We start from the raw sequence: 15,016 nt of genomic DNA, 5'->3' as shown, positions 1-15,016 counted from the left end.
AGTGTACAAATAACAGTGCCATACAGTGTACAAATAACAGTGCCATACAGTGTACAAATAACAGTGCAATAGTGTACAAATAACAGTGCCATACAGTGTACAAATAACTGCCATACAGTGTACAAATAACAGTGCCATACAGTGTACAAATAACAGTGCCATACAGTGTACACATAACAGTGCCATACAGTGCCATACAGTGTACAAATAGCAGTGCCATACAGTGTACAAATAGCAGTGCCACAATGTACAAGTTAGGCTGGGTTCACACGACCTATTTTCAGGCGTTAACGAGGCGTATTATGCCTCGTTTTACGTCTGAAAATAGGGCTACAATACGTCGGCAAACATCTGCCCATTCATTTGAATGGGTTTGCCGACGTACTGTGCAGACAACCGGTCATTTACGCGTCGTCGTTTGACAGCTGTCAAACGACGACTCGTAAAAATACAGCCTCGTCAAAAGAAGTGCAGAACACTTCTATACATTATATGCAGGACACTTCTATACATTATATGCAGAACACTTCTATACATTATATGCAGGACACTTCTATACATTATATGCGGGACACTTATATACATTATATGCGGGACACTTATATACATTATATTCGGGACACTTCTATACATTATATGTGGGACACTTCTATACATTATATGCGGGACACTTATATACATTATATGCGGGACACTTATATACATTATATGCGGGACACTTATATACATTATATGCGGGACACTTATATACATTATATGCGGGACACTTATATACATTATATGCGGGACACTTATATACATTATATGCGGGACACATATACATTATATGCGGGACACTTATATACATTATATGCAGGACACATATACATTATATGCAGGACACTTCTTTCAGACGTAATTTGAGCCGTTCTTCATTGAACTCAATGAAGCTCAGCTCAAAATTTACGGCTGTCAGAGAAGCCTCGCAAAATGCGAGGAGCAGCATTTACGTCTGAAACGAGGCAGCTGTTTTCTCTTGAAAACAGTCTGTCTTTTCACACGTAAATGCCTGCTATCGTGTGCACATACCCTAACAGTGTCATGCAGTGTACAAATAGCAGTGCCATACAGTGTACAAATAGCAGTGCCATACAGTGTACAAATAACAACGCCACAATGCACAAGTAACAGTGCCATGCAGTGAGTGTGCAACAACGGTGCCATACAGTGTACAAATAACAGTGCCACTATGTACAAATAACAGTGCCATACAGTGTACAAATAGCAGTGCCACAATGTACAAATAACAGTGCCATGCAGTGTGCAAATAACAGTGCCATACAGTGTACAAATAACAGTGCCATAGTGTACATATAACAGTGCCATACAGTGTACATATAACAGTGCCACAATGTACAAATAACAGTGCCTTACAGTGTATAAATAAAAGTGCCATACAGTGTACAAACAACAGTGCCATAGTGTACATATAACAGTTCCATACAGTGTACAAAAAACAGTGTCTTACAGTGTACAAACAGAGCCACAGTGTACAGATAATAGTGCCATGCAGTGTACAGATTACAGTGCCATACAGTGTACAAATAACAGTGCCACAAAGTACAAATAACAGTGCCATACAGTGTACAAATAACAGAGCCACAGTGTACAGATAATAGTGCCATGCAGTGTACAGATTACAGTGCCATATAGTGTACAGATTACAGTGCCATTTATATGAGCACCAGGAGGTGAGGGGCCCCAATGCTTAATGCGACCTCTCTCCGATTTCAATATGGAACATGTTGCAGCTCATGTTTAGCCCCTGTTCTTCCATCCTCAATCTTTGACCTGATCCATGGTGTTTTGGGCACTTAATATATCAATAAGCCGTGCAGTCATGCCGATGAGTGATGTTTTCATGAGAATGAGCAACTGGTCAGGGATGGAGGGGTTTGCGGTGTTGGGTGGCCATTCAAGTTCCTCCTGTTCTATTATTTTTATCATAGATGATCAATCGCAGGAAGTATTCGTCAGAAGAACCTGCCTCGAACCGAGAGAATGTAATGTCAGTGAGAGCTTCACAACACCATTGCTAAGAACATCATATGCTTCTACCTGCTGTGAGACAGATAATTGCACACCGGCTCGTCCATTCTGTAAGTGTCCCCTTGTTCAGCGAAGTCCAAAAAAAAAATATTTCTGACAAGTATTCCTCAAACTTTCTTAATATATTCAGTCTTTAGGTCTCATTCATGCTTAGTGATAGTGGTACAGGTGTGCTGCACTCCCATAATGCACTGGGGTAGAGTATATATTTTTTTCTCTACATCACATTATTGGACAGTTTCTGGTGTAAAAACTGCAATTATTAGAATGCAAATCAACAGAGCAAGGTCTGTGCAGACACTGAATCAGCAGGAAATGCTGGGAGATTTCAACTCTGAAGACTGCAGAATCGTGATTTCAGCTCTGGAGTATAACACAGGCTGTAAATTAGAATCATTACAAGATATGAAATGTAAAGTATGCACAAGCGGCACAACTTTTATGTAGATTCATTCTATGGGTGGACTGAAATGGTGTTCTATAAGAATGGTATTTGAAAACTGATCTGTCATAGCTGTCATAGCTTCGTTAAGAACGGAAGCCGTGACGGTAGTATGAACAGAGTCTAATATGTATCACATATTAAGATCCCAGTTATTGTCAAAGACTGGGAGCTGCGCAAGTATATTGAATAATTTTTTACATACACTTGTTCCTCAGGAAAACACAGGGAAATGTTACTGTTGTGCAATTTTTTGCACATAGGGGGCGATCTATTAGTACTAGTGCACAGTGTGAATTGGCTCCTGGGTGGAGACACTACTATATCATCTTACAAGGGGTGTGGATAGCTGTCCATGTGGCTGCTATGTGGCCCTTGGAGAAAGGGGGCCCAGCCCTGGTTGGTCGCATCCCAATTAGGGGAGACAACCTGTGCCGAATGCAATCCCCCAAGGAACTGCAGACCCTTCAGTCCTGAGTGGCAAATCTCAGAACCATCATAGGGTGACCAGTTTTAGCCTTTTCTATGGGACCCCCTCTCTTCTGTGTCTGTAGCTGATCCCAACATACCTTAACGTGTTAATAAACCAGAAAACCCGCATTGATAACCGCTCCTTGCTGATTTTTTCACAAGCTGCTTTTATGTGTTTACTTGTAGTGCCACCCGAAAACAACTCTAAAAATTGAGTATTGTGCCCATCCTGCTTTTCGCCCACCAAGAATAAGTGTGTAGCGAAGTACTCTTTGATGTGTACTGGAGAAGAGAAGTACTGCATAAATTATTAAAGGAACAGCCCGTATGGTAATCAAAAACAACACAAAATGGGGGGTGGTCACTTAACTTTCCACACGTTGCATTTAAAGGGGTAAGATAATCTGCTTGCCTGGTTGAAGTCCAGGCAGGAGATGACTGACTGCAGCATCTTGCCACAAACCATAGTGGTCTTAGACCGTAGCACTCCTGTGCCCAAAAAGTTCTTATCTCCCAAAAACACATACCCCCACCACCACCAAAAAAACAAACCCCTAATTTTTTTTTTATATAAGTCCTTGAGTTGTCCTCTTTTGGTCAATGTTTGGTGATAACTAATATAGCTGCCAATACCCACTTGGCTTGTACCCCGGTTTTCCTGGACACCTGAATAGCAGATCTGCCTAATACAAGATTTATCCCCTTATTACTAGACCGACAATCGATCAAGTGATCAGTGACAACCCCTATGGGAGTTATAGTGGAAGTCACCTTGGTAGTCACCTAATTTTTGACAGAGCAGAATCACTTAGTGGGTGGGGCAATAATGCTCCTTAAAGGGGTATTCCCATGCCGGACATTTATGGCATATCCACAGTATATGCTGTTTCAGTAGCTCCCGAATCGCAGAAACAGCATATCTCGCTGTGCAACGCTGTTTCCATATCTTTTATGGGAGTTCTGTAAAACCGCACCAAGACCGACCACTTCGTAACTCAGCGTTGGGACCCTCCTCTATAACCGGAATACCCCTTTAATGAGCTATCAAAACATGATGATGAGCAGAAACAGATGACTCCTACCCACCCTCCAACTATACCTCTTCTACTCTCATGTCTACTTCTAGGTAGGGTGCCCATACATGTTAGATGAATGGCGGACAACAGATGTCGGGGGAAAGAAAGATCGGGCATGTTGAGTTTCAACATGTCCGATCCTTTGTTCCTGTGGGAGATAAGCCAATGGCAGATACGTCTGGCAGCAGCTTATTCCCCCCTCCTCATTGAAAATACATGCACATTTGGCCGTGTCGAGCATGTGTACGGGGGAGTTGTGAGGAAAAGCTGTATGGCCACCTCAACAAATGTTTGATTCATGCCTCCTCTTCAATAGTATTTTTCATCTTTATCTTGTAGAATTATATTATATCCATGCAATGGGCTGTGCCTCTAAAAATGTTTGCAGAGGAAATGGAATTTTGAATGTTTTAAAGTACTTAGGATCATTGGATGTAATGCTATGCTATAATTCGAGTACCAAAGAGCAATTACCGGCAGGTAAGTAAAAAAGTTTTAAAAAAAGTCACCGTGATGTAAATGTATATATGATAGATAGATGTTGAGAGTTATATACCACATAGATAGTATTTAAAGGGGTATTCCTGCTTTAGACATTTATGGCATATCCACACCCTAAATATGTGATACTTGGGGGTCCCACCCTTACTTAATTTGGTATTCATAATCCATTGACACCAATGGAGACAGCCGTGCACATGTGTTGCCATTTGTCTCCGCCTTGGATTGTTGATGGCGTCAGAGGACCCCCGTTCTCTCTCAATGAGTCCTGTTGACATAACATAAGTGTCACATGGGAGTACCTTCCATTTGGCCCCTACCCTAAGTAATAATATAGAAACTGCTTGTTCTCATATTTCTTTCTAGGAAATTTTATTTGGTGCCACTTCTGTCATGATTACAACGTCGACAACTGCTTGGACCAGGCACATATGTGCATGCCCGAGGAGGACGTATGTGTGTTTGAAAGAACAAGGAGTATATACGGTATAAGTACATCTCTTTTAAATACATTCTTAAAGGGGTTGTGCCACCTGAACAATCATTAATCTTTATAAGTACCAGTTGGCGATCAGCTGATTGATGCAGGTAAGGCAGCGGAAACTGTGGGTTTACACACATTTCTCCTGCAGCGGCCACTAAAGGAGAAATGTGGTATTGCATGGCGCCCATTCAAATGAATGGGTGACCATGTGATATATGGTCGTGCTGAGTCCTTCAGAGCAGGAGCTGCTCTTCGCAGTGGTTCTTCACTTTGGCTAACAGAGTTGGGCCCAGAGTAAGGGATTGTTATGGAATAAATATATGTATAATGTATCTGGGACCTCAATGAGTGCAATGATGAAGAGAAGAACATGTATTAGAATATATGTTGGGTATTATTGAAAGGTAATGGAATAGATTTGCAGACATTCTGTAGATAGTAGAAATTGGGGCCCGTACAAGGACTTACCAGACACAAAGGAGTCTGTTTATATGATGTTTGAGTTCTGTGCATACAGCCAAGATAGATAAGGACCAGACACCAGATTAACAACTAGATGTAAGAGATAAGAACTATGTACACAGAGACATAAATCAGGAGGGAAGAAACCACAAGAATGTAAATGATTCATGTGTGTCTGCACGTAGTTATGTGATATTTTTACTATATAAACTCTGTGTCTCTGCAAATAAAGTCAGAAGGATTTTTACTTTGAGAAACGTCTCAGTGTATCTGTTGCTTCTCCGAGCTCGCACCCCCCCCACCTGATTTGAACCTGCATGGAGATCAAGGCGTAAAGTGACCTCATTGCGATCACAGGATCCCCCCTCTATTATGTCCATATGTACAGGGGGTTATCTCATTTTAGTTCTTCAGTCTCAAAAAGGTGAAGGACATAATTTTGTACCTAGACAGATTAAAACAAATCCCAAGGACTTCAATTTATTGATGATTTTTTTTTTTTGTATGGGAGAATGTATTTAAAGGGGTCTTACAGGATGGCTAAAAATTGATGGCCTATTCTTAAAATAGCACCTCTGCCAATCAGCTGAAGAACAGGCTGCAGTGCTCCAGCGCCACATCCTTTTCATTGTCTACCCAGGCACAGCACCATACATTTTTTTGTGGCTGTGCCTGGTACTGCAGCTCAGAACCATTCAAAATATACCACTGTGTCTGGATAAACTATGAAGAAGATGCTGGAGCCTGTGATCCCGTCACTTAGCTGATTGGTGGAAATGTCTGGAGTTGAACCCCCACCAATTAGATATTAATTTCTTATCCTAAGGATGGGCATTTAATAATACAGTTCCAGAAAACCCTTTTAATATTTTACTTATATGACTACATTGACTTGTCCTAAATTTTGCCAACAAGTATTTATGGATTATTTTTGTTTCCAGATCAAAGAGATGAAGTAGAAATTACGAAACGATTTGGTAAATCCAATGAATGTAGTAGAGCTGGCAGCATAAGAAGCTCAACCAAGACTATATTGATGAACACCACCTGTTGTGACCATAATGTATGCCAGATGCCATTACCTACCTGTAAGTGTCCATCTGCACAGGCCTTTTAGTCATTAGGAAAAAAAGACCCTCTATACGGGGAACCCTATTTTTCTGGTAAAGTGTAGTCCTCTTTGGTATCATTGCAGACTTTTTTAGTATGATATTGTAACGTGCGTAAGTCATAGAAGGTCAACTGAGGCATTTAGACTTCGGTAATAACTGTTCGAAAGAAAAGTAGGAATGGTCAAGCGAAAGCCAGTTAAAATTAACCTTCATCTATCATGGAGACCTATGAGAAGATCACATTAGTGGCCTTCATGATTGAGCATATAGACCACCCAAGTTCCTAGTGGACTCCATCACTGAAGACCTCAAAAATGTGGAACTTTGTTCAGAATATTTACCAAAGGGATTTATGAAGCTCCTACAATCCGGAAATTAGTCTATGAACTCACTGGCTCCACCAATGAGATCTTCTGGTATATATCTAGAAGATAATCTTTGAATTTCTCCTCCTAAGGCTGATAGCTGCTCTTAAAGGAATACGCAGAAAATAAGAAACGTAAACTGAGTAAGAAGAGAATAAGAAATGTAAAGGAAAACTCCAGCCATCACTTAATAATATAATGATGACCCCCTCGTAGGAGAATATTGATAATAGGTCATAAAATAATAGACTATAAATGTATAATTCCATTATTTCCTTTTGGCAACAAGCAATGATATATAATTTCCTAAAGCCATTATCTAAACTTTCCTTATTCTGGGCGGAGCCTAGTTGTCACATGATTGTGTGCACCTGCCAATTGACTCCTGTGTCAGGAAGGAGAAATATCATAAGGGGGTGGAGTCTGACGCATAACTTCTGGCTTTGGAGGTTATGGAGGTCATGGATGTAACAGCTGCAAGCTACTATACTAAACATTGCACATTTCATTGTGGATATAGGAAAGAGAGAGTCTTTATAGTGGTCAGGTAAGGATCACATACTGTGTATAAATTCTGGGAAAAGTCTGTTACCTAGTTACCCAAAAACATACCTTGTGCAAAAGTATTCACGTATTTGGTCAATTTATTTTTATTTTTTTAAAAGGCGCCTTCATTCAGTCTTGGCTTTCTCATTCTTAGTACCCTCAGTCAACTTTGATGAAAATGGACTTACCTGTCCGAGTTGCTTTGTCCCTAACTCAGACCGTTGTCTAGGACGCAGTAGCTTGAAATGTGGCGGCAATGAACAACGGTGTATTCACTACATGAGAACCGAGGTGCACGGTAAGCGCTACTACCATTCATAGGGAATGTTCCTTGAAGAACCTAAGCCCCAATACCAAATCTGCACCCCCTCCCCACTTGCCATTTATAGTACTGCTGTACTTTAAATGTGGCAGAGGGGCTTTCGGTCCAACATATGTATTCGGTTCTGGGTGCAACTGAAAACAATGCACCCCTATAGCTACACCAGTTTGTCCAGTTTTTGGGTGACATTGAAACCCATGTGATATAGTTGGACCTGTCATTATCTGATAGTCATGGATCCAGTAGAGCTTTTTGGGTCATTCCTTGGTACTTATAAAAGTTCTTTAATTGTAGATGTATAGTTGAAATTTGGACTAGGAATGAACCCCATGGATGTCCATGTGCTGGGTATGTGCAGTGTGGATGGTCATGTGGTTGGCAACCTACAAGAAAATGGCAGTGGGGGGGGGGGCAATGAATGCCCAATATGGATGGTGAAGTGTCTAAGCATGTAAAATGTGGACTGTAACAAAGTTGAGAGCACAATGTTAATGGAAATACAGCCGGGAACATGCAGCACAATATGGATGGTTATGTGGCTGGAAATCGAGTGGGTGGCCATGTGGCTATTTATGTAAAATGTGACTAGTAACCTCACTTGCATAATAGGATCTCAGCTAAGGTGTTGTGTGTGTTGAAATACTTGTCAATTGTATTCCATAACAACCAGCAGAATAGTGAGTGCAGCTCTGGAGTATAATACAGGATGTAACTCAACATCAGTACAAGATAAGTTATGTAATGTATGTATACAGTGACTCTCCCAACAGAATAGTGAATGCAGCTCTGGAGTATTATACAGGCTGTACCTCAGGATCAGTACAGGATAAGTAATGCAATGTATGTACACAGTGACCACCAGCAGAATAGTGAGTGCAGCTCTGGAGTATAATACAGGATGTAAGTCAGGATCAGTACAGGATAAGTAATGTAATGTATGTACACACTGCCTACACCTGCAGAATAGTGAGTGCAGCTCTGGAGTATAATACATGATGTAACTCAGAATCTGTACATGATAAATAATGTAATGTATGTACACAGTGACTCCACCAGCAGAATAGTGAGTGCAGCTCTGGAGTATAATACAGGATGTAACTCAGGATCAGTACAGGATAAGTAATGCAATGTATGTACACAGTGACCACCAGCAGAAAAGTGAGTGCAGCTCTGGAGTATAATACAGGATGTAACTCAGGATCAGTACAGGATAAGTAATGTAATGTATGTACACAGTGACTCCACCAGCAAAATAGTGAGTGCAGCTCTGGAGTATAATACAATATGTAACTCAGGATCAGTACAGGTTAAGTAATGTATGTACACAGTGACTCCACCAGCAGAATAGTGAGTACAGCTCTGGAGTATAATACAGGATGTAACTCAGGATCAGTACAGGGGAAGTAATGTAATGTATGTACTCAGTGACTCCACCAGCAGACTAGTGAGTGCAGCTCTGGAGTATAATACAGGATGTAACTCAGGATCAGTACAGGATAAGTAGTGTAATGTATGTACACATTGAACACCAGCAGAATAGTGAGTGCAGCTCTGGAGTATAATACAATATGTAACTCAGGATCAGTACAGGTTAAGTAATGTAATGTATGTACACAGTGAGGGTATGTGCACACACACTAATTACGTCCGTAAAATACGGACGTATTTCGGCCGCAAGTACCGGACCGAACACAGTGCAGGGAGCCGGGCTTAAAGCATCATACTTATGTACGATGCTAGGAGTCCCTGCCTCGCTGCAGGACAACTGTCACGTACTGAAAACATGATTACAGTACGGGACAGTTGTCCGGCAGCGAGGCAGGGACTCCTAGCGTCGTACATAACTATGATGCTAGGAGCCCGGCTCCCTGCACTGAGTTCGGTCCGGAACTTGCGGCCGAAATATGTCCGTACATTACGGACGTAATTAGTGTGTGTGCACATACCCTGACTTCACCAGCAGAATAGTGAGTTCAGCTCTGGAGTCTAATACAAGATGTAACTCAGCATCGGTACAGGATAAGTAATGTCATGTAACTACACTCTGACTCCACCAGCAGAATAGTGAGCGCAGCTCTGGATTTTAATACAAGATGTAACTCAGGATCAGTACAGGGCGAGTCATTTAATATTTTTACAAAGTAACTCAGTAGATCCATTCTATATATAAACTCTTATACCCCTTAAACTCATCCTTAGATATATCTCAGGTTTTTACACAAATTCTGTTAATTTCTTACAGAAGTTTCCACTGTCACGGAGAGCTTACATGGCTGCACCACCAATGAGATCTGCAGAGCTGGATCTGGCACATCCTACGCAAAAGGACATTATTACAAAAATGTAAAGACTAATGTTATGTGCAACCGGGCGGTGGGATGGTGGGCCCCTCTCTGCACTATCCTGCTCTCTATATCTGTCACATTCATTGTCCTGACACTTGTCATTTCTCTATAAAGCTTCCTGCTGCCGGTCCTGTCTATCTCACGCCTTTGTTGAATAATTACAAGTCTTATACGACTACAGAGCAGTTTTGTCTGATATAATACTGGAAAGCAAGTTGGAGGGGTTGTATTGTATCCTATAAAATGTTTTTAATTTTTTTTAATTTTTCAGAAACAGCGCCGCCCTTGTCTATGGGCTGTGTCCGGTATTGCATAATAGACTCATGAAAAAGAATAGGGCTGAGCTGCAATACCAAACATATCCCCTAGACCCCAGACCATAAGAGTGGTGTTTTGGGCAAATAACAGACCTTTTTTTTTCTAATTTTGTACAACACTTTCCAATTGTGATATAAAGGAAATACAATAATTTCAGCTTCTCTAATAAAAAAAACAAGAGACAATGTATTTAGGAGGCACAGAAAACAGATATGCAAAGCTGGATGAGGAATTCTAATGTTAAAGAAGAACTCCGACAATGAGACAAAAAGCCCCGCATCATAATTAATACAATCGACGATCCTGGACTGGATCCCGAACACTTTCCTCCTCTGCTAGGCAGCCAAAAATGCTGGCACCATGCATGAACAGTCCCCCCAGTCCCTCTGCTGTATGTGAGGGACATTCATACTTCCCACAAGGTGTCACCCACCGACGTTGTCTTCCGTTACTAAGCAACAGCCCAGATAAGATCTGATTTGTCCCCTAATGAATGATTACAATGAAACATTCGTGTTCTACCAGAATTTCCCTGAATTGTGGGAACTTCTAAATAAAAGTCTCTCTTTTGTAAGGGGATTAACTCTTCAGATAATTGCGTTCTCTGCCCGGACAGGTATTTAGGGCACACCTAGAGCTATGGGCACAGAGATGAGATAATATAATGGAGTCCTATAAGATGAGTGATTGGTTACAGGAGCGAAGATGAGGCCTCGGAGCAGCCACCATGTAATAATTACTTGTATTAGACATTGATCAGCACAGATAATGATGGAGTGTAAAATCACTACCGAGTTACCCCCATGGCCTAGGGTCACACAGCCGTTGAAAAGGAACAGGGCAGTGGACGAGGTGGGGGAAGGGTTTTGTGTATCTCATGGGCCGTTTGTACATATCATATGCAACATATTCCTCATTTATCATTTGTCAAGTCTATGCATATGAGGCATGAATGAGACAATTCTGCACCATTATTCTATTAAAAAATGGAGAAGATCCGGCCTCCTTCCACGTACAGATGTAGCCATCTTTATCTTGACTCTGATAACTTGTTGCAACCTGATATCACACAACAAAAACCAATGAAAAGTCATTGAAAAGTTAAAGTTTCTTGACACTGTGTATGTAATGCGTTAAGAGTCAAGATAAAGATGGCTACATCGGTATGGTTAGACTATACACTATTTTCTTACCCTGGAGCCTGCAAGCAGCTGATTAGTGCTCCCCCAGGATGCAGCCGGCATCTTGTATGCATCACATCAGTATGCTCAGATGGTTTTGCACGGGCAGATATCGACCGTGTTCACCACCAATCACGAGCGCCGTAAGACAATACAACTCGTTGATCGGCGATCATTTTGCTCCTGAGCGATGATCGTTACTACGATCGTTCGTCCCCATGAATTTCCATTGACTGATCGCATCTTTTATGCGACTATAAAAATGGCCAGTAGTCGGCAGCAGGGAGATTTGCTGCCGACTAGTGGCCATTTTTATAATCGCATAAAAGATGCGATCAGTCGATTGCTCGTTCTTCGACTGATCTTTGCAGTGTTTACACAGGGCAATGATCGAGAACGAGTGTTTGTATGAATGCTCGTTTACCCGATCATTGCCCGTGGACCTTAACACAATCACGCTACTCCTCAGCGCGAGATAATTAGCAGTCATGATTCCTGTTATTTCTTTCCTGTGCTTTCTAGGGACCTGACCTGCAGATAACAGTTGAGCAAAGCCACATAAAATGTCATCATTCTTACCTTACTGTAAGAGAAATCATCTTAACATGCATCGGTGAACTTGTGCTGGGGTTCTCCTTATGCAAGAGCAGGGCTGCAGTGTAAAGCATGGGGGGATAAAGCAGCAACCTGAGACTCTGATGATACAGGAGGTGTATTCCAGACTACTTCAGACCCTAATAGACAATGGAAATAGGCTGGAGTCACTGATCATAGCTGTACCCTAATGGAGCAGAGCAATGGTGTAAAGGATGGGGGATAGAGCAACGGTCCGAGAATCTAATGAAAGGCGATAGATTTAAGACCACCTTAGACTACAATAGACAATGCAGTCAAGCTGGAGTCCCTGATTAGAGCTGTGCAATAATGGAGCAGGCATAAAAGCAGCCAACACTGAGGAGTCGTGACTTAATTAATAGAATTATTTAGATCCCAACTGGAATTCCCCTTTAAAAAAAGTTTTACCGGGACTTATTTTAGCTGATTGGAACACTCAGTTTGTAACAATCTCCAGAATATAATAGAAAACTGCTCAACTGGCAATTCCATATTATAAGGACATCATCATAATGACTTTAGATTTATGGGGGATGGTATTCTGATGTATACCTGCTCAACGTATATGCCATATGGACACTTTTTTTGGTGTAAATCGGGTCAATGGAACCCTATGGATACATTCATTGTATACGCCGGTAACTTCCCTGGCGAATACGACGAGCGTAGTGGTCAAACGTGATGTTAAGACAACTTATAGGGGCTGGTCACTCGATAATGACATTTCTAAGACACCCTAAGTTGCTGTATTCTGACACAGATAACTGTAAATACCCCCATCATGTACCCCCGCGCCTCATTTCATTTCATGCTCGCTCTGGAACGGCTTAGTAAACAGTGGATGGCGCGATTATCCTGTCCATAGCTTTCAAAATGGCCGTGGTCAGGTGATTTGAAATTCCCATGAAGGAATCAGATGGGCATTACAGGCCCATTTTTTTCAATGGGAGGGCTGTCAGCTTTGCATTGAGTGTTTTAAAGAGGCTCTGTAACCAGATTTTGCAACCCCTATCTGCTATTGCAGCAGATAAGCGCTGCAATGTAGATTACAGTAACGTTTTTTTTTTTTTTAAACTAGCATTTTTGGCCAAGTTATGACCATTTTTGTATTTATGCAAATGAGGCTTGCAAAAGTCCAAGTGGGAGTGTTTACAGTAAGGGCGGGTTCACACGTGGCGGAATTTCACTTAAATTCCGCTGCGGACACTCCGCAGCGTTAATCCGCAGCGGTGCCGTTTGTCCATTGACTTACACTTTAATTTAGCAGTGTTCGTTTAGACGAGGCGTAAAATTCCGCTGCGGAGCATAGGCTGCGGAGCGGAATTTGGTGTCCGCAGCATGCTCTGTCTGTTGCGGAGCAGTGGCGGACTCATGGCGGAATTTCTCCATTGACTTCAATGGAGATTCTAATTTCCGCAATGAAGTCCGCAGATCTTATGTGTGCTGCGGAGCGTATTGTTTTTACTACCATGACATTTCTTCATTCTGGCTGGACCTATGTATTTCTAGGTCTACAGCCAGACTGAGGAAGTCAATGGGGCTCCCGTAATGACGGGAGCGTTGCTAGGAGACGTCTGTAAATAGTCACTGTCCAGGGTGCTGAAAGAGTTAAGCGATCGGCAGTAACTGTTTCTGCACCCGGGACAGTGACTACCGATCTCAATATACATGTATCTGTAAAAAACATATAAGTTCATACTTACCGAGAACTCCCTGCTTCTGTCTCCAGTCCAGCCTCCCAGGATGACGTTTCAGTCTAAGTGACGGCTGCAGCCAATCACAGGCCAAGCACAGGCTGCAGCGGTCACATGGACTGGTGCGTCATCCAGGGAGGTCGGGCTGGATGCCGAAAGAGGGACGCGTCACCAAGACAACGGCCGGTAAGTATGAAATTCTTTTACTTTCCCTAGGGAAAGTGCTGTCCCTTCTCTCTATCCTGCACTGATAGGGAGAAGGGAAGCACTTTTCCCGCAGTCCGCAGCAGCTAGTCCGCATCAATTTTCGGCACATTTTGTGCAGATCCGCAGCAGAATCTGCAACGCAGATTCTGTGCGGCATTGATGCGGACAGTTGCGGAGGAAATCCGCCACGTGTGGTCATGCCCTAAAAGTCCAAGTGGGCGTGTATTATGTGCGTACATCGGGGCGTTTTTACTACTTTTACTAGCTGGGCGTTCTGACGAGAAGTATCATCCACTTCTCTTCAGAACGCCCAGCTTCTGGCAGTGCACAGACACACAGCGTGTTCTCGAGAGATCACGCTGTGTCGTCACTCACAGGTCCTGCATCGTGTCGGACGAGCGAGGACACATCGGCACCAGAGGATACAGTTGATTCTGCAGCAGCATCGGCGTTTGCAGGTAAGTCGATGTAGCTACTTACCTGCAAACGCTGATGCCGCTGCAGAATCAACTGTAGCCTCTGGTGCCGATGTGGCCGACACGATGCAGGACCTGTGAGTGACGTCACAGCGTGATCTCTCGAGAACACGGCTGTGTCTGCACTGCCAGAAGCTGGGCGTTCTGAAGAGAAGTGGATGATACTTCTCGTCAGAACGCCCAGCTAGTAAAAGTAGTAAAAACGCCCCGATGTACGCACATAATACACGCCCAGTTGGACTTTTAACTTTAAACACGCCCACTTTGACTTTTGCAAGCCTCATTTGCATAAATACAATAATGGTCATAAC

General features: G+C 42.4%; 1 protein-coding gene across 1 annotated transcript; it reads left to right on the top strand.

The window, feature by feature from the left end:
- The first annotated feature begins 4,422 nt into the window (after window positions 1-4,422).
- Window positions 4,423-10,334, top strand: LOC142661490 (phospholipase A2 inhibitor and Ly6/PLAUR domain-containing protein-like). Its single transcript, XM_075838893.1, has 5 exons — window positions 4,423-4,557; window positions 4,945-5,064; window positions 6,466-6,612; window positions 7,702-7,845; window positions 10,112-10,334. The coding sequence occupies exons 1-5, from the start codon at window positions 4,437-4,439 to the stop codon at window positions 10,324-10,326; spliced, it is 747 nt and encodes a 248-aa protein (XP_075695008.1). The 5' UTR covers window positions 4,423-4,436; the 3' UTR covers window positions 10,327-10,334.
- The last annotated feature ends 4,682 nt before the right edge of the window (window positions 10,335-15,016 follow it).

The sequence above is a fragment of the Rhinoderma darwinii genome, chromosome 10, assembly GCF_050947455.1.
Source record: "Rhinoderma darwinii isolate aRhiDar2 chromosome 10, aRhiDar2.hap1, whole genome shotgun sequence".
In the NCBI taxonomy this organism is placed as follows: domain Eukaryota; kingdom Metazoa; phylum Chordata; class Amphibia; order Anura; family Rhinodermatidae; genus Rhinoderma; species Rhinoderma darwinii.
Note: the sequence above shows the minus strand (reverse complement) of the source record. Positions and strands in the feature narration are given on the sequence as shown.

Coding starts and splice junctions, on each gene's coding strand:
- LOC142661490 (XM_075838893.1), top strand. CDS start 4,437: ATGGGCTGTGCCTCTAAAAATGTTTGCAGAGGAAATGGAATTTTGAAT. Junction 6,613..7,701: donor CCAGATGCCATTACCTACCT/GTAAGTGTCCAT, acceptor TCTCATTCTTAG/TACCCTCAGTCAACTTTGAT. Junction 7,846..10,111: donor CATGAGAACCGAGGTGCACG/GTAAGCGCTACT, acceptor AATTTCTTACAG/AAGTTTCCACTGTCACGGAG.